This window comes from Mustela lutreola, chromosome 11 (genome assembly GCF_030435805.1).
Source record: "Mustela lutreola isolate mMusLut2 chromosome 11, mMusLut2.pri, whole genome shotgun sequence".
Lineage (NCBI taxonomy): Eukaryota > Metazoa > Chordata > Mammalia > Carnivora > Mustelidae > Mustela > Mustela lutreola.
In genome coordinates, this window is record NC_081300.1 from 57,098,238 (window position 1) to 57,119,928 (window position 21,691).

The window sequence follows — 21,691 nt, forward strand, 5'->3', positions numbered from 1 at the left end:
TCAGTAAGTCCAAGGAAAGACATTTTCACTCTGTGCATACCACCAGCTTGGTCATACTGTTCTCTTCTGCTTCATGCAAGGAGCCTGAAAGCAAATCAACATTATGAGGTTCTTGTCAGGATTAAAAGAGGTAGTTTTTTGTTTTGTTTTTTTTTTAAAACACTCCAAACTGTACTTCACACCTACTAACTGCTGTTTAAGTGTTTTTCCTTACAGCAGCCCTTTCAAACTGAGTCAGTAGGTGATTTGTGTTGTTTCTTTTCATAGAACTAACTCTGGTCCTCTCGCTTTTCCTTTGTCTCATTTTTTTTAAAAATCTGATAACACAAAGAAAGTCTTACTTTTACACGAAAAATAAAGGATTTAATAATTGTCTCTATCAATAAAATCCATAAATAATAGAATTCCAATAAATTCTGTTATCTCTACTATATTTTGAAATTGGATTGCATCTGGCTACCTATTTACTTCTGCATTTGCAAGTTTTTGAGAATTGATATTATAAATAGGTAATGAACCTTTCTTTGCCCCAATTCTGTATGTAGTATAGCTCTTTAAAAAGTTGGATGTTTCCCTGCTGGCGTCTGAACCCTTAGCTATTATGGTTATTTTTACTGAATAAACTTAACCATAGAACAAAAGGAAACTGATCTTCTGTTTACAACCATTCTGAAAGTAAAATCCATAATCTGACACCAGATTATGGGCAGTTGGTGATACACGGAACTTGGCTCAGTGAAGTCTAATGTCCTCTTCACCACTGAAGAATCTGATTCTTCTTCCCATTTCTTAAAAAATATCTGTATGCATACTTGTGATTCAAGTACCATCTTATGGTCATTTAATCATTATGATTATCTTAGAATTTATTCCCTAGATTCTAAAAATTATTTTTTTCATCAAAACAGTTTTGTCCAAAAATTCTATCTTGGGCCAGAGGAACCAGTTAAATCATGATTTGCAAATGTTTTTTATTACTTTTTCCCCATAAGTTTATGCCTTTATTTTATTTTCTTGTTGCAATGACAATATTATTCTGAGAAAGGGAAAACTATCGTGTTTTCCTTCCCCACAATGCAGAGTTTATCTTAAGACCCAAAGATCCTGTAATATAAATTTAAAGTAATATAATTTTAAATTAGCTATTTTAAGTAAATGTATAATTTCCGTATCTAAACAGGGCTTTTCTGTAAATTACGTAGAAACTGCAGAATCAATAATCAAGAACATTTTACCCTGAGTCCCAAGATAGCATCAGATGTCATGCATGGCCTTTTAGGCAGGTAGAATCACTCTTTCCTCCTTTGGCATATTCTAAGGAAGAAAGAATAATAGTCAAATAACCACTTTGTTCCATGGGTCACATAAATTGTGGACTTATCTTTTAAAATGAGACCCAGGATATAGAGAAGGGACATACTCGGAAGTTAAATAAACCCGGTTTCTAATCCCAGCTCTCTCAATGATGAGCTATGTGACTGTTACCCATTTCTTCACATCTCTAAGCCTCATCTTTGCAGAGCAAGGTAATATCACCTTATCTCAGGGAGCTATAAGGATTACAGTTATTAAGTACTCACTAGGTTTGGGGCACTGAGCTGAGTACTGGGAACACAGAAGAACCTGTTATAGGCTCTCTTTGGGGGTTCCCAATCTGGATGGGAGGGACCAGCGGGTCATCTGGTCCCCTACTGCATGGATGAGGACTGGTACAGAAAGGCCAGGGGGAGGGGTTGTACATGGGAAGGTCAGGTAAGACTTCAGAGAAGCGGCTCCGAAGCCAAGGAGCTGAATCTTGCAGATGGATATTGTCCAAGAAACATATGTCCTGGGGAGGTATTTGCAGAGGAGATTAAGTGTGTGTGGCAGGGAATAAATAATGAGTGAGACAGATGAGTTCCAAAAGGGCAGGAAGGACTGAGCAAGTCAGCCTGACCTGGGGATGAGAAGAGTATTAGAATTAGAGTGAGCAGAACAGGCCGGGGGTGGGGGTGGGGGAGGTGGAGACGGGCAGGGAGCCACAAGAGAGATCAGGCTAGATTGGGCAGCCTCATGCTTCATGCCAAGGAGTAGAGATGTAGCCTTTCGGCAGTGAGTAATCACTCAAGAGCTTTAGGCAAGGAAAAAAATGTAAGGAAGATCAGACCTGCAGTGAGGGAGGGGTTAGGCAGGGACCGGGCCCAGGACAGCTTCAGAGGAAGTGTGGCTGGTGGGTGTGCTGAGCCCCTCCCACTGTTCCTTTTCGCTGGTCCCTGTTTGGACATCACTAACCTTTAGGCATGAAGGGAAGGGATCGTCTAAGGGCCACATGCTAGTTTTTATTAGAGACAGGATTTAAAGGAATCAAAACCATTTAGTCCTTTTTAGAGGGATAAACATCTTGACTAACCACAGCAACTAGTAATAGTAACTGTTTAGAGTATTGTTAAGTAGACACTAGGACACTAGAAACTGAAAGCCCATCTTAGCAATGACTCTCTATCGAGGTATTTATTGGAAGTTACTAATTGTACACGTATTTTTAAATCTCCATTTTTCTAAGCAGTAGAAACATGGCATTATCAGACCCTCCTTGCTGAGAAGCTTCTGGATCTTTGTCTTTCTGCTCCTTTCTACTTCCTTTTACTGCGTCACCCTAATCCCTTTGCCCTGAACCTGCACTAGCTGCTTTTGTGATGATTATAATTTGTACTAGGTTGTGTCTGCAAGGCCTGTTGAAGGGACACAGTGGTGTCTTTGCCTACTAACATCCAGAGTGCAAAGCCGCCTCTGAGCACCACTGAACAGCCTGATTAGTGGATGGTTGGAGCCAGTTCCTGGCTAGGGCCAGGGAAGACCCAACTGTTTGATCATACACTGTCTTGTTTCTGCTATGCCGGAAGGAACCCATGCTTCTCTCGGAAAAACTAGGTACCTGAGATTGGAACTACAGGTTACATGAAAGCCTTCAAATTCGGTAGAAGACATGAAAGCCTTCATGTACAGTAGAAGCCAAAAGTTATGCATGACCATCTCTCTAGAGAGGAGAGCAGGTAGTGCTGCCCATTCCCCGACCAACACTGACCAGCTGCCCTGAAACCATCCATCAGGGTGATGGAAGTAGACATGCAGGTTGATCTCATTTTCCACTGATGGTAGAGAAAGTTACATGCTGCTGTCCCCCCAAATATTTGGGCTATCTGTCTATGTTAACAGTGGATTAATTTATAAGTAGTTTTACTTGTAAGACTTGTATAACTTACTTGTCACCCAGAGCCCCAGAAAGTTGCAAATGCCTTAAGCTGAACACTACATCACCTTTGTTATGAATCTTGAAGCCACTATGCCCTTCGCTCTCAGGAGCTACTAGGTCTTCCCGACACAGGTGTTGATTCCAGGAGATTTAAGGGATGAATTTCTAGAGGTATTCTGAGCTAAAACTGCAAGCCTTTGGGATTGAAGATCTTGGAAATTTTGACAAAGACTAATTCATTTGCCTATAGATGCCTCACTTTTACTTTTTTAAAGGGCTAAAATCACATATATATGGGAGAAAAGATCCCAAGTTCTAAGAGGCTGATGGAGGCACGTGTGGGGCAGAGAAGGCAAGCCAGCCCAAGTGCGTTGCTTAAAGTCGCAGACTTTCAGAGCTGAGGTGTAGCCCCGAGAGGATCTGACCACTTTCTGGTTGTGACAGCACTTTTGTTTGTTGTGGGGACACAGCCAGATCATGAGTGGGGTCTTCCATCATTTTCTTCAGCGGAACATTTCGCCCCCAACACATATGAGTACATTCAAGGTGATTGTTGATGGCGAGAACACTAAAACCAACAAAAATTCTGACATGCCTTCTGTTTCATCAAAAATGATTTTGTTAAGTATATAGTCGCTTGATGGTCATTTGTATTTGGCTTTCAGCTACTTAATTGACGCTTGATGGTCATTTGTATTTGGCTTTCAGCTACTTAATTAATACTCATTTTGTCAGCCTGTTTGGTAACAGAGCCATCAGGAGCGCTGGGAGTTTTCCTATTATCAGCACATCACTTTTGTATAGTGTCCCAGTTGTTCTTCACTGCTTTGACCCAAAAGTGTTTTCCTGACCAATGTCGGTGCAAATGTTTTCTGCTCATTGAGAAGCCATAAGAGCTCTCTGCAGTTGTTCGCGTCTAATTAAAATTCTTGCCCTTTGTCGCATTGCAAAGTGTTAGAGGAAACTTCACAGTTGACATTGTGCTATCATTCGGTCTTTCCTCATTCGTTTACCAAATACCTACTGAGCACTCTTATGTTCAAGTCACTGTGCTAAGATGGTGTCAAGCTGGAGAGAAAAGTCCAGAATACTCCAAGAGCATCTGACAGAGGACAAAATCTCACCCCGGGGAGCAGGGTACATTGTTTAGGCTGAAACCCAAAAGAGAAGTAGAAAGTAGCCAGAGAGAGGCTGAATGCAGGTTTAGGTCTGCCCAAGGAATGAACAACCTGGAGAAAAGCCTGGAAGAAGAGAAAGTGCAGCGATGTAAACAGGGGTTATCTTAGTAAATATAATTAAAAGCACACACATAGTAAATGAGGTTTGACCAGCACTCGGGAATATTAATTAGATTTATGCATTTAATGCTGAAAGGGAGCATTTTTCCTAGGCTAATCATTATGTAAAATGCATGTAAATGTAACAGGAACTGCAGAAGGATCACAAAATGATCTTCATAACTTAGTTCCTGAATATCATTCAGTACCTCAAACCTAATTAAGTGTGCAATAAATGTTTATTGAATTGAACCTCATCTTTTTCTTGTGAGCAAAATTATCACTGAAACTTCTATAGATAAGAAACCAAAGGACTGAAATCTCTTTTTAAGTAGTTGGACGTATCGAAACAAGAAGGATTTTAAATTCGTATTTTCATTCTTAAATAAACGTTAAATACCATGTCCCATCCATATGGGACAGAAGCATGAAAGACTACCCGACCTTTACCCTTGAATCAATTTGTCATTTTTTTTTTTAATTAGAAGAAAAATTCAGAAAAGCTACTTCAAATAAGCCATTACTCCAAATTCAGATTCCTTCAGGAAGGTCCCTGTAATTGTGCACGTCTGTCCTGACTCCTACGGAAGCTATCACGCTTCTCCCTTCTCAAGATCACTGACCCCCACCCTCCGACCTTTTTTCCTTCATTTCCATCCTCCCATCATTGTCTTAATTCATACTTTTGCCTTTCTTGGCTCTCCAGTCCCCAGTGCACAATGTGGCTGCCAGGATCTTTCGCTCTCCTGGTTCATAGTCCGTCAGGGTTTCACCACTGCCCTCAGCATATATCCAGACTTTGTTTAATGTGGGTGGGGTCTATATTCAGTCACTTCCTGGATCACCCTCCCCTTCAGGCCATCCTAAAAAGGTGTAAATATACGCTCAGCGCTGAGAATATGCCAGGTTGTGGTTGATGTGTTTTTAGGATGGAACCTTCTTTCTTCTTCCCTCCTCTGCTCACCCACAATCCCCACCACACGCAAATGATGGGACTGTAGGATTTTTAAGGGGCAGAGATATGATTGCATTTGCACATTAGATCAATCACCTGGGCAGGGCCAGAGAGGAAGGAAAATTGACCCACGAGGGTCAATTCCTGGCAAAAAACTAACAGGTCATCCAAGTGGGTGCTTCAGTGCCATTGCCCCCACCAAATACGGGGGCTCTCCAGGGGGAGGAGGCTTGAAGCTGCTTCCATGGTACACTCTGAGTTTTCTCCAAATGACTGAAGTTTTACATAGAGCGTGTGGAATCTGATGTCGCTAATGTAAATCATTCTAGGACTTCATCTAATTAAAAGAACACTCGCTGTGGACCAGAATCCTTGGGTTTGTGACCTTGGGCTATCCTGTGAACTTTGGGGCCTTCTTTAGTTCTAAAACTGGAAACCAGCAAATGCTCCACCTCTTCCACAGTCTCGTCAGGAAGATTAATTCCGGCGGAAGTAAACTTTTGTCTTTGTAAACTGTTGTGCTCAAAAAGGGTAAAACTATGATATCCAGATCTGCTTAACAAAGCATGTTGGCTAGATTGCTATTTAGCTTGGATTCCTTTCTTCCCTGCTTTTGATAATAAACTTCAGATTTCTAATCATCAGCGTTCTTTAACATTTGTGCCCATATACTGTGACTGTCACTTAAATAGGATCTGTGTTCTAGGGGTGCATGAGTGGCTCAGTCAGTTAAGCCTCCCAACTCCTGGTTTCAACTCAGGTTATGGTCTCAGGGTTGCAGACAGAGCCCTGCATTGGGCTCCATGCTCAGGGAGGACGGAGTCCACTTGAGATTCCCTCTCTCCTTCTCCCTTTGCCCCTCCCCCATCACACTCTCTCTCTCAACAAATAAATAAAATCTTAAGAAACTATAAAATATATAGTAGGCTCTATGTCCTGAAGATAACCCATATTTTGATATCAATTTTATGGAAGTTGTAAGAACTGCGTGTGTGGTGTTAATACTGTACATTTATTCCATAAAATCATCAAAGTTTCAGAGGAACTTGTGTTCCATCAACCACTATGGGGTGGAGTAGATACAAATAACAGCTCTTTCCTGGAAAGGAAGGCATAAAGGTATTCAGAATCATAAACAATGCAGCTAACGACTGCAGGGAGTTAGATGGTGCACGTTCGCACTCTAACCTTGGGCAAATCCTGTAACTTTTCTGAGTTCCATTCCCCTCATCAATCAGATATGAGTAATAATCTACCTTAGAGGACAGCTGAGAGAATTAATAACAGTCAGCAAAGCACTCAGGATCTTATCTAACACAGATGTTATCTGCTCAACATAGGAAAGCTTTTCTTATTTATTATTGATGCTATTCTGGCCTGTAATGATGGCAGTAACATTAACTAAATAATGTGGTGGCCCCTTTTCTTCTGCCCATGTCTTGGGAAATTTTCTAGGTCCTACTATAATATTCCTGAACTTCAGTTAGGATCTGAGCAGTCTGTCATGCAGGAATAATAAGGATGATAATAAAAATGAATAACCCTTGTGACTTGGACTGAGTAGCTGTCGTGCGCCGAGCCAACACTCAGTCCTTTATGAAATGGTTTCTAACCCATCAAGAGCAGACATCCTCGTCAGATGCCAGCATCCTCATGCACAGGGTGCTGAGGTCCTGGGAGGTGAACAGCAGTGCTCTTCCTGCACAGCCCCACATGACAAGTGAAGTCATGTGCATGTCAGGCCTGTGCTCCCCCCCCCAGGAGTGTCCTCTCTGCTCCTCAGCCCGCAGACCTCCTCCCTGCAGACCTTCCTGGGAGAGAACCAGCCTGGTTATGCCTTCCTTGGCAGACATGGACCACTTGGCAAATTAATATCCTCTCTTCATTGTCTCTTCTGGTATGAAGAAAACATGTTAATTATACCTTTGATTTTAGATTGTGATGATTGGAATCCGTGGGGTCTATCCCTGTTACTTCTTTAAAGTTAGGAGGGTTTTTTCCCTTGGTTCCTTCATTATTATTTTGAAACCAACCTTTCCCCCACCCCCCCTTTTTTTTTTGGTGAAGCCCAACTCCCATTACAGTTTACTCATTGTTTAAGAGTATAGTTTTGAGTACTTGAAGGACTTGGATTAAACAAAGTTGTTTCAGTATATTGGATTGTTTTAATCAAATTAATCAGTCTCTTTTTGTTGTTGATATCTATGTTCTTTTTCATTTCCCTGTTCTTAATAGTCTCCAGAGAATGAAGAAAAAAAGACACCAGTTCTTTTGAAATGCTTATTAGTGGCTTTTTAATTGCTCCTTCTTATTTCTTGAAGAAATGTGAACTACAGGAGCATCATAAATTTGGGGGCTAAATTGTTCTTTTGTCAGTGCTTAAATCTTTGAAAGGTTCTATCTGGTGCTAAAATTCTTTAAGGGAAAGAGCGCTAAATATCTGACTTCCAACCTATTTTTTTTTTCCTTTTTTCATTGGAATACACATAATCACAAAGACCAAAATGTCATTCCATGATAAAACTTCAGTCTTTATATTACTATATTAGGCTTGAGGGTTTTTATTATTATTATTATTATTATGATGATGATGTCTGAATTGCAACAGTGTGTGTTAACAAAGGGTGCTAAATCTCTTATTACCACCACCGCCCTTCCCCCACCCGATTTTAGGTGAATTTTATTGTATTAAAAAATAATACTCTGGATTCCTTTACTGCCAGGAAACAAAGATCATTTTTATTAATGTTGCTTCTAGGATGACAATGTCAGTCATCTCTTTGAAAATTCATTTTGGAAACTAAGTTTGTTCTTCAAGAACCCTTGAAAAGAAGCTTTAAAAATGGCAGGGGAAGATAATAATAATAGAGTAGATGTATTTGAGCATTTATACAATGAAACTTAATTTAACTTTCCCTCAAACTCCATTTCAAACTTGCTTTTGTGCATGAAAATATAGTGCATAGCTTTCCTTCTCCTATTTTTCAAATTTTCTCCTCTTCAACATAATCTCCTCTGAAGGATTCTATGTATTAGATCAGAGCTCCGGTCTTATTACCAAGGCCTCGGTGGCAGGTGCACCAGTGAGCAGAGGCCCGGTGCTCAGAGGGACGGCAGCTAGGCCTTCTGTAGAGCAGAGAAGCTGCCTGTGGATGGGGACAGCCGGAAATGGCTTTCAAGGCCAAACTCAACAACCATGCCCAATCCCAAAAACACAACAGAACACAGCTGTAGGGGCACCTGTGTGGTTCAGTTGGTTAAGTGTCTGCCTTCAACTCAGGTCATGATCTCACGGTCCTGGGATCAGGTCCCACATCCGGTGCCCTGCTCCGCAGAGAGCCTGCTTCTCCCTTTCCTTCTGCTGCTCCCCCTGCTTGTGAGCACTCTCTCTCTTTGTCAAATAAATTAATAAAATCTAAAAACAAAAAACAAAAAAACACAGTTGTAGTATTTTGATTTGGCCTTAATTGTTACCATGGATATCAGTCAAAATACTAAACTCTAAGATGGATCTCGTAACCTGAGGACTGATCACACAAGGCAGAAAGCATAGTTGCAAATTTACAGGACAGGGATTTGGAGAGAGGTGGAATGGAACAGAGACCAGGACTGCATGTTTGTAGTCTTCTTTCTCCACCAGCCCCCAGAGAGCAGAGGCAGTTCAGCTCTTGATCTTCACCCCAGACCTCACAGGTGGTCATAGGGGTCAAGACAAGGAGCCCTGCTGGGCGTGCCCTCTAAGGCCTTTTTTCGGGAACTTGGGCATGACCTGGGTAGGTAACCAGTCTAAGGCACAGCCCATTCCCTTCAGCCTGCTATACTATTGATACAGGGACCTTACAGGGTCTCAGAAGCTGTCACAAGCAGTCATTAGTAAGTCTGAGGTTAGAGCTTGTTGGAACTTCGGTGCGGTTCTATTAGCACTAGTGGTGGGACAGAATGGGGACTATATAAGGAATCTAAAAACATTAGCTTTTTTGTTTGTTGTCATGCCTTTATTCTTAATTTGGGGAGAGAGCTGGTGGCCCTATGCAGGACAGCAGTCTTCAGGTGTTACTGGTGGGAATGTTTGGGCCCTAGGTCCAGTCTGGATATTCTCAATGAAGAGAAGCTGTGAGAGGTTGGCATAAACATTGTCACCCCTGCCCTGCATTTCATTACCCTCAGTACAAACCCAGATCAGCTCCCTGTCACAGCATTTCTTTGAGTGACCTATATCTAATACCCTTGGGCTGGTCTTCTCAAGGACAGCGACAGTCTGTGCCTAATTCCTCCTCCTCTTCTTCCCCAGTGCCTGGCACAGTGCTTGAAACATGACGAATATTGTAAAAAGGAAGGATGGAAGACACATGAATAAAATAATTATCTTCTCACATATTAATGTAGAGACTTGCCTGATCTTGTGCCAGGAATTATAAAAATTAGATCTTGAAGGGACCTTACTGGTCAGTCAATGATTTAGTGGCAAAGCTGGACCCAGTTGCCTATGGTATGGTGACTCCCCGTTCAGTGTTCTCTCGATGGCACCCATCTTTGGTTCATCTGCCTGTTTGTTGTTGTTGTTGTTGTTTTTCTTTGTTTTCTTCCTTTGTAATTTTTTCAATTTGAATTCAATTAGCCAACATACAGTACATCATTACTTTCTGATGTAGTGTTCATTGATTCATTCGTTGCGCATAACACCCAGTGCTCATCACATCATGTACCCTCCTTAATGCCCATCACCCAGTTACCACAACGCCCTACGCACGTCCCTTTCCACAACCTGTTTGTTTCCTGGAGTCAGGGAGTTTCTCATGGTTTGTCTCCCTCTCTGATTTCTTCCCATTCAGTTTTCCCTCCCTTCCCCTCATTGAGTGAAACCATATGAGAATTGTCTTTCTCTGCCTTTTTGGATGGTGGCATTTTTTTTCCAGCTCACCTAGCCTACAGTATTATTATTATTACATTATGTTTCCTTTTACAGACCAAAAGATTCTGAATTGAATATAATACAAACATGCAATAATGAAAACATTTAGTGTGGCTTTGATGATATTTGATTTCTATTTTTATTCAAATCACTAGTGCTATTTAAGAAAACATACTTTAATAATAGTAACTGACCTTGAATTAAAATTTTTACAATCATGTTTGTTATGAAATTGTGATGATTAAATTATGATTAGCTTAAATGAAATAAAATCTGCAATGGAAAATGCCTTCATTTGTTAAAACGGGGAGAAATCATTCTTTAAAGAGGTTCCATCTAAGACTAATTTACTTGAAATTTGGTGCCTGTTGTGAAGATTAATAACAGGTGGCCTTTTACAGAGCTTCTCAGCCTGAGTCTAATGTTTTAGTTGTTCCTTTATTATCATAAACTTCCATAACTAAAGGATTTTTTTTTCTTCCTGCCCTTTGTTCACAATATGGAACTGTAACTGACTTCATATTTCTCACCCAACCTTACAGCTGTAATTAATATTTTATCAGATATTATCACTAACTAGCAGAGCAGCAGGGTTATCAGACCACACACTCAGGCATACTTACACATGCACACATATATGCGTGCATACACACGTGAGCACGCACACACACACACAGAACACTAGTAACTTACGGATGCTAGGCAAGCTCCTTGGGATGAGTTACGGCTGAGAGAACATAAAATATATTTGTGGTGTCCCACAAATATTCCAAAGCAATTTATGACCAATCTTATCTGGAACAGAGCAGGACAAAGAGAAATTAAAGTTGCTAACATAAAATATTCAACCCCCTAGATCTATTTATGCTGCACAGTGTGTTTTCTACCCAGTGCCCATTCCCTGTGCAAAATTAGTTAGTTATTAGTCGTCATTTAGTGACTTAATGAGCAGGACTGTCAGGTCGGCAACTCTTGGGGCTAGTGTTACATGAAGGACTTGGAAGAATCCTAGTCATGATGATAAACATATTGAACATACTGAACTGACCTTTTATCCCCTTAATTTTTAACTGGTGAGAATATTTTTAAAGCTTAGTTTAATTGTACGAGGTTGTTTGAATTATTTAAGGTGTCATTCCAGTAAATGCTGGCAGATTTAGGAAAAGGGAAGGACCAAATCAAGAACAGGAAGAAAATAAACTGTGTTGTTGCATGACAATAAACTTTAACTACACATTTATTTTACTTGCTTTGCATCTAATTTATACTTTGATTTTCTATTGCCCCCTCCCACCCAAAAATCGGCTTCAGGAAGACAGAAATACCAGTCTTTTTTTTCCATACATACAGAATGGATGGTTTTACCAAAAATTGCAAATCAAGCTAAAAGGCACTCTTAGGTGCCATGAAATGAACAATATTCTAAGTCCTTGAAACTATCGGAAGTGCGGACTTTAAAGGATTAGCAAAAACAACAATGAAATGGATCGTTAACTTCTCTCCCTCTCTAGCCTCCTCCTCACCCCCTGTTCTGCTATCCGGGTGGTTAAACTTCCAATATTTTATGCTGATAAGAAATAGAATATGTGGATAAGAAAAATGGACTTGCAACTAAGGATTTAATCTTGAAATGAATTAAGACCAAAATTTTAAAGTCAATTTCAACTCTGCAGCAGGCTTCCCCTCAATATCTTCAAAGTTAGAAAAAGACCAAAAACATCTCATCACATTTGAACTTTCAGGTTTCACAGAGTACATGAAAGATGTTCCGATGTTCTTTTCTAGGTTATACTTCATGTGCTAGTCTATATAAATGCAGATTTCTTATTCTCCTTGTAAAAGCCTTAGAGTTTTGTTGTAGGAAAGCCTCGCATAAATTAAACTTTAAATTAAATTTTATTCCATAAGAAAGTTATGATATAGTGATGGCACGTTTTTGGCAGATTCATCTTCACTATGGATTGTGCCTTCCTACTGCAAATGCTGTAGGAAGATTTTATGTTACTTTAAATTCCGGAATAGTGGTGGAATCAGGAAAGGGATGGTGTAACTTTAATAAACAAAGGGAGCATGAGTAATACATTAAAAGGATAATAGAATTTTAATTCAGCTCACTAAGCTAGAAACTTCTGCTTGGTTTTCCATCCTTGAGAACTTGCTCTTTTTAATCAATTTTTTGGAAAAACCATTCAGGGAGGAAGATTTTCAAAGCTACTTTTTGAGATTGCAATTGCGGTTGGACAGATTTTATGAAATTCACTAGTGAAATGATGTTATTTGCACCAATGAAAAACATATCAGTCAGAGAGTTCTGTTGAGATGCCATTGACCTACGTGCCAATAATGCGTTAATTTCCATCAGGAAGACAGCAACGTGTGGCAATTGGGCAGCAGATAGGATTTAGCTATTTTTCATTAGCACTTGGACGTTGATAAAGGGGAATGGAAAAGAGCTGCTTGACCTTTCAGTGCTTAAATTATTAAAGAGCAAATAGATTTGAGGTCTGGATGCTTGCAAATCTAATTTCTCTTGTGGAGCAAGGATGAAAAGACATTTGGGGTCTGAAATTGCTCTAGTCAACTTAGTTCTTCCTTTAATATATCTGAAGATGAGTAGATGGTAGCCATTTAAAAAGTAATATATCTGGAGTAGAGCGAAGTGTATTACATACCAACTGGCTAAAATGGGGGCATATTAAGTGATCATTTAATTCTCAAGTTTTCGTCTAATCCTTAAAAAACTCCTACTTGGAAAAATTAATTTCTTTCACCCATATTCACATAATGGTATTTAAATCACAAAACAAAACATTCTTTCATTAGGAAATGTCAAATATTGTAGCGTTCAAGTTAAAGTAGGACAGTGCCTGCTACGTAGTAGGTGTTTGAAAACATTTCTTGAGTTAATAAACGAGTAAATATACATGCAACATAGCATATATAGTAACAAAGTTGGGGAAAAGATGAATGGGAAGTAAGAAATGAAGGTGTGAGAAGGGGGTAGAAAGACAGAGAGGCAGCTTTTGAACCTCTCAGAGCTTGTTATTTATCGTGTGTTGTCTTTCATAAACTTACAATCTAACCAGCATCCTCTCATCATGAAACTTGTTTCTTGATAATTTCTTCTTCTCTTTGCTCTTGGGTATTCAAGAAATTAATACAAAATAAACTTAGTATTAGAATTTAGTAAAACAGGGCATGTTTGTGATTACCAGTATATTTCTGCCTTACCACTACATAGAATGTATATAGAATAGAAATTACTTGTGGATTATATTATGCTTTTAAAAAATGTGCCTCGTGGCCCACTTCATTCTAAGTGTGCTGGGATAGAGATGACTAAATAGACCTCTTCCTCCAGAAACTTGTGAGGTTTTTTAAAATATTGGTAAGTAGACAGAAATGATTAGTAGTCTCTACAAGAAATATATTTTTGTGAGTATGGAGCAAAGCAAGAGTACATCAACACGGGGGAACAGGTCATAAGCCCCTGAGAGAAGGTTCATGAGAGGGTCTCAATCTTTTTGTGACATAGAGTCATCTGCTGAGAGTGGCAAAGGATTTCTTTGTGTGGGGGAGAACAGCATTTCAATAACAAACTTGGGACCAGGCCAGGGTGAAGGAATAGAGAACAAAGTGTTTGTGTAGGGGAATTCAGGATGGTGGCACTTGGACAGTCTGGAAGTGGTTGCGCTAGTCTTTCATGTAGAGGAGTTGAAAGTGAAAAGTGAGTGATTACTGTCCTCGGTGTCATTGGTCACAGAGTTGCTGGTTGGAATCAAGAGCTGGAGAGGACACCAGCCGGGTGCCGGCCTCACTGCAGATCCAGGAGTGTCCTCCCTGGAAATTATTAATGACTCAGAGGGAAATGGGAGAATGAATTGAGGTCAAAGGTGACATTACCATCTATAGCTCTGTTGATGTGATAAAATGAGAATATTTATACAATACTCAAAATCAGTTGATTCTGGAAGTAGGTGGGGACCAGTTTGTGTGTTGGTTGTGTCTCCGTAAGCAGGAGAAGATGCACATGAGTCAGATGGTTCACACCAGCCCCTTAACCAGGGCTTTTACTGGTGACACTAAGCGGTGCTTTCTTTGATGGTCATGAGACCATATCTACTACTTCATCACCTGTGAGCCCCAGATGGAATGGGCATTTCACCTCTGAATCCCAGTATTCACACCAATAAAATAGGAAAATAGGATGACCTGTTCAAGTACCCAGCCTAGCACTTCCTGTCTGAAATAATTTCTGCAAATTTTTTTCTGCACATGTATCTTCACATTTCCACTTTGTGTAGTAAATGAGTTTTCCAGAGTTGTTTTTAAAGTGAGATTTTGAGGGGCCCTGGGTAGCTCAGCTAAGCATCTGACTCTTAGTTTTAGCTCAAGTCATGATCTCAGGGTCGTGAGATAAAGCCTTATGTCCAGCTGTATGTTCACATAGGAGTCTGTTAGAAGATTCTGTTCCTCTCCCCCTTCCCCCACTCATGCTTACTCTCTCTCTCCAATAAATAAATATTTAGAAAAAGTGAAATTTTGAAAATCATGTCATATAGCAAATAACTTAGAAAAACTGACTGTTAAGAAGGAAGCCAGTATTAAACATTATCTTAATGGAGAATCCCTTTGCAAAGCAATTAATTATTGCTTTGATTTATCCTATTTTTTAAAAATAGTTTTTGTATGCTGGACAAAATTCTGAATAAAAACACAAAATGCACCTTAGAGATCCATCTAATTCTCATATTTCATTGGAAAAAAAATAATAAAACCCAAAGGAATTAATTTAAAACCCCAGTTGTGGGACAGCTGCATAACTCAGTCAATTAAGCATCTAAATCTTAGTTTTGGCTCAGGTCATGATCTTGTGGTCAGGTACTGAGCCCTGCGTTGGGCTCTCTGCTCTGCGGGAAGTCTGCTTGAGATTCTCTCTCTCTCTATCGCTCTCTCTTTCAAATAAATAAATAAATAAATAAATAAATAAAATCTAAAACACCAGTTATTAGCAGAATTAGGATTGGAGCGTAGATCAATGCATATGCCACTCAGCCCCCAACCCCACAAAAAGCATTTCAAGAGAACACTCACTTTCTCTCAGTGCTGTTTTTATTTAGTGGTGTACTAGCTTAAACTTCTTCATGAATCAGCTGTTGTCTGTGTTGTGCCGTCTTTTTTTTTTTTAAGGATTTTTATTTATTTGGGAGAAATTGAGACAGAGAAAGAGAGTATGAGCAATGGGAGGGGCAGAGGGAGAAGCAGGCTCCCAGCGGAGCAAGGAACCCACTGCAGGATTTGATCCCAGGACCCTGGGATTATTACCTATGCTGAAGGTAGTGGCCACTTAACCGATTGAGCCATCCAGATGCCCCACGTTGTGTTATTTTTTACTTTGACTTTGACCCCTCACTCTTGTTATTCTATGACCTGACATTCTATTTAATATTTGCTACATATCCAACTATTCCAAAACTCAGCAGTTGAAAATAACATTTCCATTTTGCCACAATTTTGTGGGCCAGCAAAGACTTGTCTGCACAGTTCCCGCTTGGGATGTTGGCGCTGCCATCATCTGACACTCAGCCACGTGGCCTTCCATGATGGTCCACACATGGCTATCAGTGATGCCAGTTGTTGGCTGGAAGTTCTTTGGGACTACAGAGCAGAATGCCTGCATATGATCTCTCCAGTGTGGCAGGTTCAGGGTGATTGGACCGTATACTTGGTGGCTGGGTTTTTCTTCCAGAAAGCTGGCTTCCCTGGGAAACCAGGTTGAAGATGTATAGCCTTCTCTGACAAAAGCCTTGAGAGCTACCCATTGTCCCACTGTTACATTCTGTTGGTTGTACATGGTCATTAAGGTTGACCAACCCTATTCTTGATGGGATAAGTGTCAGATTTTGCAGCCATATTTTAAAATCAACACATCTAACCATATATGTAGGAAGTCAAGGAAAAGGGAGGTAGAAATTAAAGTCCACTTTACTTCCATATGTATTCCTTGTCTTCTGTAGAGGGTGATTCTTCCTAAACATATCTAGTCGTGTTAGATTCATCATGCAGTGAGAATTCTACCAGATTCAGTAGAGTATCTTACATAACCAATAGAAAGTCTCTGATGTTAGAAGGTTAGGAACAATTTCTGGGTTTTATTTAAAAGTTTATATCACACTCAGAATTTGCTTTATCATTGTACTGTAATCCTACTGTGCTACCTGTCTCCTGATCTATCATTCTGATGTTCTACAACAGTTGATGTTTATTTGAACAGAATTACAAACTGAGCCTCAGCTGCTGCATTGCATTCCTGTAATGGAATGCGTTAAGTAGCTTGTACTCCCGGAAATAGGTGATTTCCCTGAGGGCACTTTTGGAGTCCCCAAGGGCAAGACCCAAAAAGGAACCTCTCCAGGTCCTCCCCAGGCAGGTGGGGGTGTTAGGCACCTCTCTTCTCCTCTTCCTGGGCCTTATTGAGGACCCGTATGAGCAACTCTAGGATTGCAGCCTTGTTCCAGGGAGTCCCAGTGCTTTTCTGATACAGTGAGAACAAGCTGCATTTCCTGGCCAGAATCAGTCTATTTTTTTTTTTTTTAATAGATTAACATTTTTTTTTAGACTTTAACTTTTTATTTTTATAAATATATATTTTTATCCCCAGGGGTACAGGTCTGTGAATCACCAGGTTTACACACTTCACAGCACTCACCAAATCACATACCCTCCCCAATGTCCATAATCCCACCCCCTTCTCCCAAACCCCCTCCCCCCAGCAACCCTCAGTTTGTTTTGTGAGATTAAGAGTCACTTATGGTTTGTCTCCCTACCAATCCCATCTTGTTTCATTTATTCTTCTTCTACCCACTTAAGCCTCCATGTTGTATCACCACTTCCTCATATCAGGGAGATCATATGATAGTTGTCTTTCTCTGCTTGACTTATTTCGCTAAGCATGATACGCTCTAGTTCCATCCATGTTGTTGCAAATGGCAAGATTTCATTTCTTTTGATGGCTGCATAGTATTCCATTGTGTATATATACCACATCTTCTTGATCCATTCATCTGTTGATGGACATCTAGGTTCTTTCCATAGTTTGGCTATTGTGGACATTGCTGCTATAAACATTCGGGTGCATGTGCCCCTTTGGATCACTACATTTGTATCTTTAGGGTAAATACCCAGTAGTGCAATTGCTGGGTCATAGGGCAGTTCTATTTTCAACATTTTGAGGAACCTCCATGCTGTTTTCCAGAGTGGCTGCACCAGCTTGCATTCCCACCAAAAGTGTAGGAGGGTTCCCCTTTCTCCGCATCCTCGCCAGCATCGTCATTTCCTGACTTGTTGATTTTAGCCATTCTGACTGGTGTGAGGTGATATCGCATTGTGGTTTTGATTTGTATTTCCCTGATGCCGAGTGATATGGAGCACTTTTTCATGTGTCTGTTCGCCATCTGGATGTCTTCTTTGTATAAAGTACTCATGAAAGAAATTGAGGAAGACACAAAGAAATGGAAAAATGTTCCATGCTCCTGGATTGGAAGAATAAATATTGTGAAAATGTCTATGCTACCTAAAGCAATCTACACATTTAATGCAATTCCTATCAAAGTACCATCCATCTTTTTCAAAGAAATGGAACAAATAATGCTAAAATTTATATGGAACCAGAAAAGACCTTGAATAGCCAAAGGGATATTGAAAAAGAAAGCCAACGTTGGTGGCATCAGAATTCCGGACTTCAGGCTCTATTACAAAGCTGTCATCATCAAGACAGCATGGTACTGGCAAAAAAACAGACACATAGATCAATGGAACAGAATAGAGAGCCCAGAAATAGACCCTCAAATCTATGGTCAAATAATCTTCGACAAAGCAGGAAAGAATGTCCAATGGAAAAAAGACAGCCTTTTCAATAAATGGTGCTGGGAAAATTGGACAGCCACATGCAGAAAAATGAAATTGGACCATTCCCTTACACCACACACAAAAATAGACTCAAAATGGATGAAGGACCTCAATGTACGAAAGGAATCCATCAAAATCCTTGAGGAGAACACGGGCAGCAACCTCTTCGACCTCTGCCGCAGCAACATCTTCCTAGGAACAACGCAAAAGGCAAGGGAAGCAAGGGAAAAAATGAACTACTGGGATTTCATCAAGATCAAAAGCTTTTGCACAGGAAAGGAAACAGTTAACAAAATCAAAAGACAACTGACAGAATGGGAGAAGATATTTGCAAACGACATATCAGATAAAGGACTAGTGTCCAGAATCTATAAAGAACTTAGCAAACTCAACACCCAAAGAGCAAATAATCCAATCAAGAAATGGGCAGAGGACATGAACAGACATTTCTGCACAGAATCAGTCTATTTTGATTGAGTTCTTGAAAGCTGCTGTCAAATGTTAGCTTTGCTTAATATCAGAAAGTTGTTTTGTTTTTGTTTTTCCCCTACCAAAACTGCACAAATGTTCATCATTCTGATAAAATACAAATCTTAGGGACACCTGGGTGGCTCAGTGGGTTAAGCCTCTGCCTTCAGCCTCAGGTCATGATCTCAGGGTCCTGGGATCAAGCCCCGCATGGGGCTCTCTGCTCAGCTGGAAGCCTTCTTCCCCCTCCCCCTCCACCTACCTCTCTGCCTGCTTGTTATCTCCCTGTCAAATAAATAAATAAAATCTTTTAAGAAAAATACATATCTTAATAGACACATCCATCCTTCAAGGCTTATCCCATTCTCCTATGGCTCCTTTGAAATTCAGACATTGAAAGGGGGCAGGGAGGAAGGAGGGGTAGGTGCTGGGACACCTGTCCTTGCAGGCCTCTTTGGAACATGCTTACCCCCATCTTATCTTTATATATAGTTCAAGTAGCCCAGTTCATGATCTGCTCTTAGAAACTGCTTGTAACTCCAAGGCTAGTCTCTTCTCTGTTCTCTTTATGTCATCTCTCTCCATTGATCTGATATGGTGAGGGACAAAATGTAAGAAAATATGGGAAGTTAAACCTTACTCAAACATGAATCTTTACATATTGTGTTTTTGACTTGTTAAAACTTCACATGCACTCATATAGACATCATTGAAGAAAATAATACATTGCCTTTTTAAAAAACTGAAAATATAGTTAATATAACTTCACTTATTAGGTAAGTTGAGTTCATTTTCTATAAATTCATCTTCAGTTACATGTGAGAAAAGCATTATTTTAGTGCCCTGCTCACTTAAATAGCAGAGATTGTTACGTGATTTTTTTTTTTTAATTTTTGTGAGCTTTGTTTCTATCAATATATTACATTACTGGGTGAGAGTGAGAGAGTTCTATGGGAGACTATTAAGCCCCTTCCCTCTCTTGCATTGAGCAAGTGTTAAGTGAGTATTCATTATGTACTAAGCACTTATCATTGACTATATCCAGTGTATTCTTTATTTTGGATATCCTGTGGGCCCCACACAATTAAAGGCAAAGGACATCAGCTTGATTATCATAAAATATCACTGATAATACTTTTTTCCCCCTAGTGTCTATCAAGTGGTTGTTGAGGAAGAACGTCCTCGAAGAACTAAAAAGACAACAGAAATCTTGAAGTGCTACCCCGTGCCAATTCACTTCCAGAATGCGTCCATACTGAACTCCCAGTACTACTTTGCTGCAGAATTCCCAGCGAACAGTATCCAAGCTGCTCAGCCTTTTACTATTGGTGATAATAAGACATACAACGGCTACTGGAACACTCCCCTTCTCCCCCATAAAAGCTACAGAATTTATTTCCAAGCTGCTAGTAGAGCCAACGGGGTAAGTTTTATAGATGGCTATTTCCTTAGGCTATTTAGAGTTATTAATGTGAACATGGATTAAAGAAGAGAGTAGTCAGAAATAAAGGCATGCTTTTGTGTGTTTTTACTTAGGGCAAATGTGGGTTTTCTTTCTCTTTCTAAATTTATTTTCACCTAGAGAAATTTATGGAAAGAAATGAATATATTTGTATTTGTTTTTGGTAGGAAGATTATGTTGTCAACATGATGGTTTTTATTTTCAGTTTTTACTTGTTACCAAAAGTTGGCTAACAATTCTGCTTAGCTTACTATTTTACAGGAAAATAGTATAGTTGCAACACATACATTCAGCTCATTTAAAATTTTGTGAGATATACAACATCTGTCTTTTCAGCATATTCTGTCCCATTTCTTTAGTTTCACAAGAGTTTATGCTTCCTGTAGCTGTGACTAAATTAGGTATCCTTTTTTCTTGCTAAGAGAAAACAGCTTTAGAAAGATAAGATGAAAACAAAATAAAAACTCTGGAGTCATTTCTGAATTTTTTCCCTTTCCTGTTCAGGCCAACCAGAACTATGGTAAGATACTAAAGTCTCCTTAGAAAGAAGTGTGAGTTTTCCAGCATGGGTCTAAGTATCAGCATATACTTGACTTTTGCCAGTGCAAAGGGGAGAAATCTAGGACCCTGAGTTCTCTGCCAGTAGCATCTGCCCAGAGAGCAAGCAAGGATCTGGAGAAGCTGGGACCGCTAGGCAGGACATCTTGGGGGTAGCTCCTTATTCAACACCCGCCCCAGAAATGCCCACAGTCTTCAGCTATGGAACTGCAAAATGAATCTGAGTGGGGTTCCAGAAGTAATCATTCTGTGATTAACACCACACTAGGGAAAAATGAGATCTTCTTTATCGGCATTTGAATAGAATGACAGATAGTCCTATTTGTTTTAAATAAAACATGAATAGTGATTTTTTTTTCCTCCCTCTTTATTTGACACAGGAAACCAAAATAGACTGTGTCCGAGTGGCCACAAAAGGTAGGTTGAAACTGTGGGATGCTCTCCCAGTTTATGTCCTTTAAAAATTTAGATGGTATTTCAAAACTTCTTAGAATGTTAACTCCACTTAAAGAAGTGTATGTATGTGTGGGTAGGGGTATTAGAGTCTAAGCAGTTAACAGGGACTCACTATTTCATGTAGATTCTTTCTAAATTAAGGAATCATATGATTGTGTTCCAAGCAGTTTTCAGTGGTTAGCTTTCTCAGAATTCTTTTAAAATAAAAGTAATGTTTATGTGATATAAGTACAGGTTTTTTAAACCAGAGGAGTACTGTGGCTGATGAATCTTCACTTGCAAAGTAGTAGAATATTGTCTGCTATTTTTAAGCAAAGACCTAGTGATAACAGCTCTCCCAAGTGGAGGGCATGGGCTTTTTTCACTGAAGGTTTTCACTGACAACAGGTCTCTTGAACCCAGGAACTAGGTGGTGTTAATGGAACTTCTGTTTCCCAGGCCCAGTTAAAATTCTGAGAAAATG

The 21,691-nt window shown here is 39.8% G+C and overlaps 1 protein-coding gene across 8 annotated transcripts in view; it reads left to right on the top strand.

Moving 5' to 3' along the window:
• PTPRM (protein tyrosine phosphatase receptor type M) overlaps window positions 1-21,691 on the top strand; it is a 787,430-nt gene that overhangs the window by 512,379 nt on the left and 253,360 nt on the right. For all 8 annotated transcript variants that reach the window (XM_059139376.1, XM_059139377.1, XM_059139383.1 and 5 more), the window contains exons 12-13: window positions 19,902-20,175; window positions 21,153-21,189. In XM_059139376.1, the coding sequence (XP_058995359.1) occupies window positions 19,902-20,175; window positions 21,153-21,189 (311 nt within the window). The remainder of the gene's footprint in view (window positions 1-19,901; window positions 20,176-21,152; window positions 21,190-21,691) is intronic.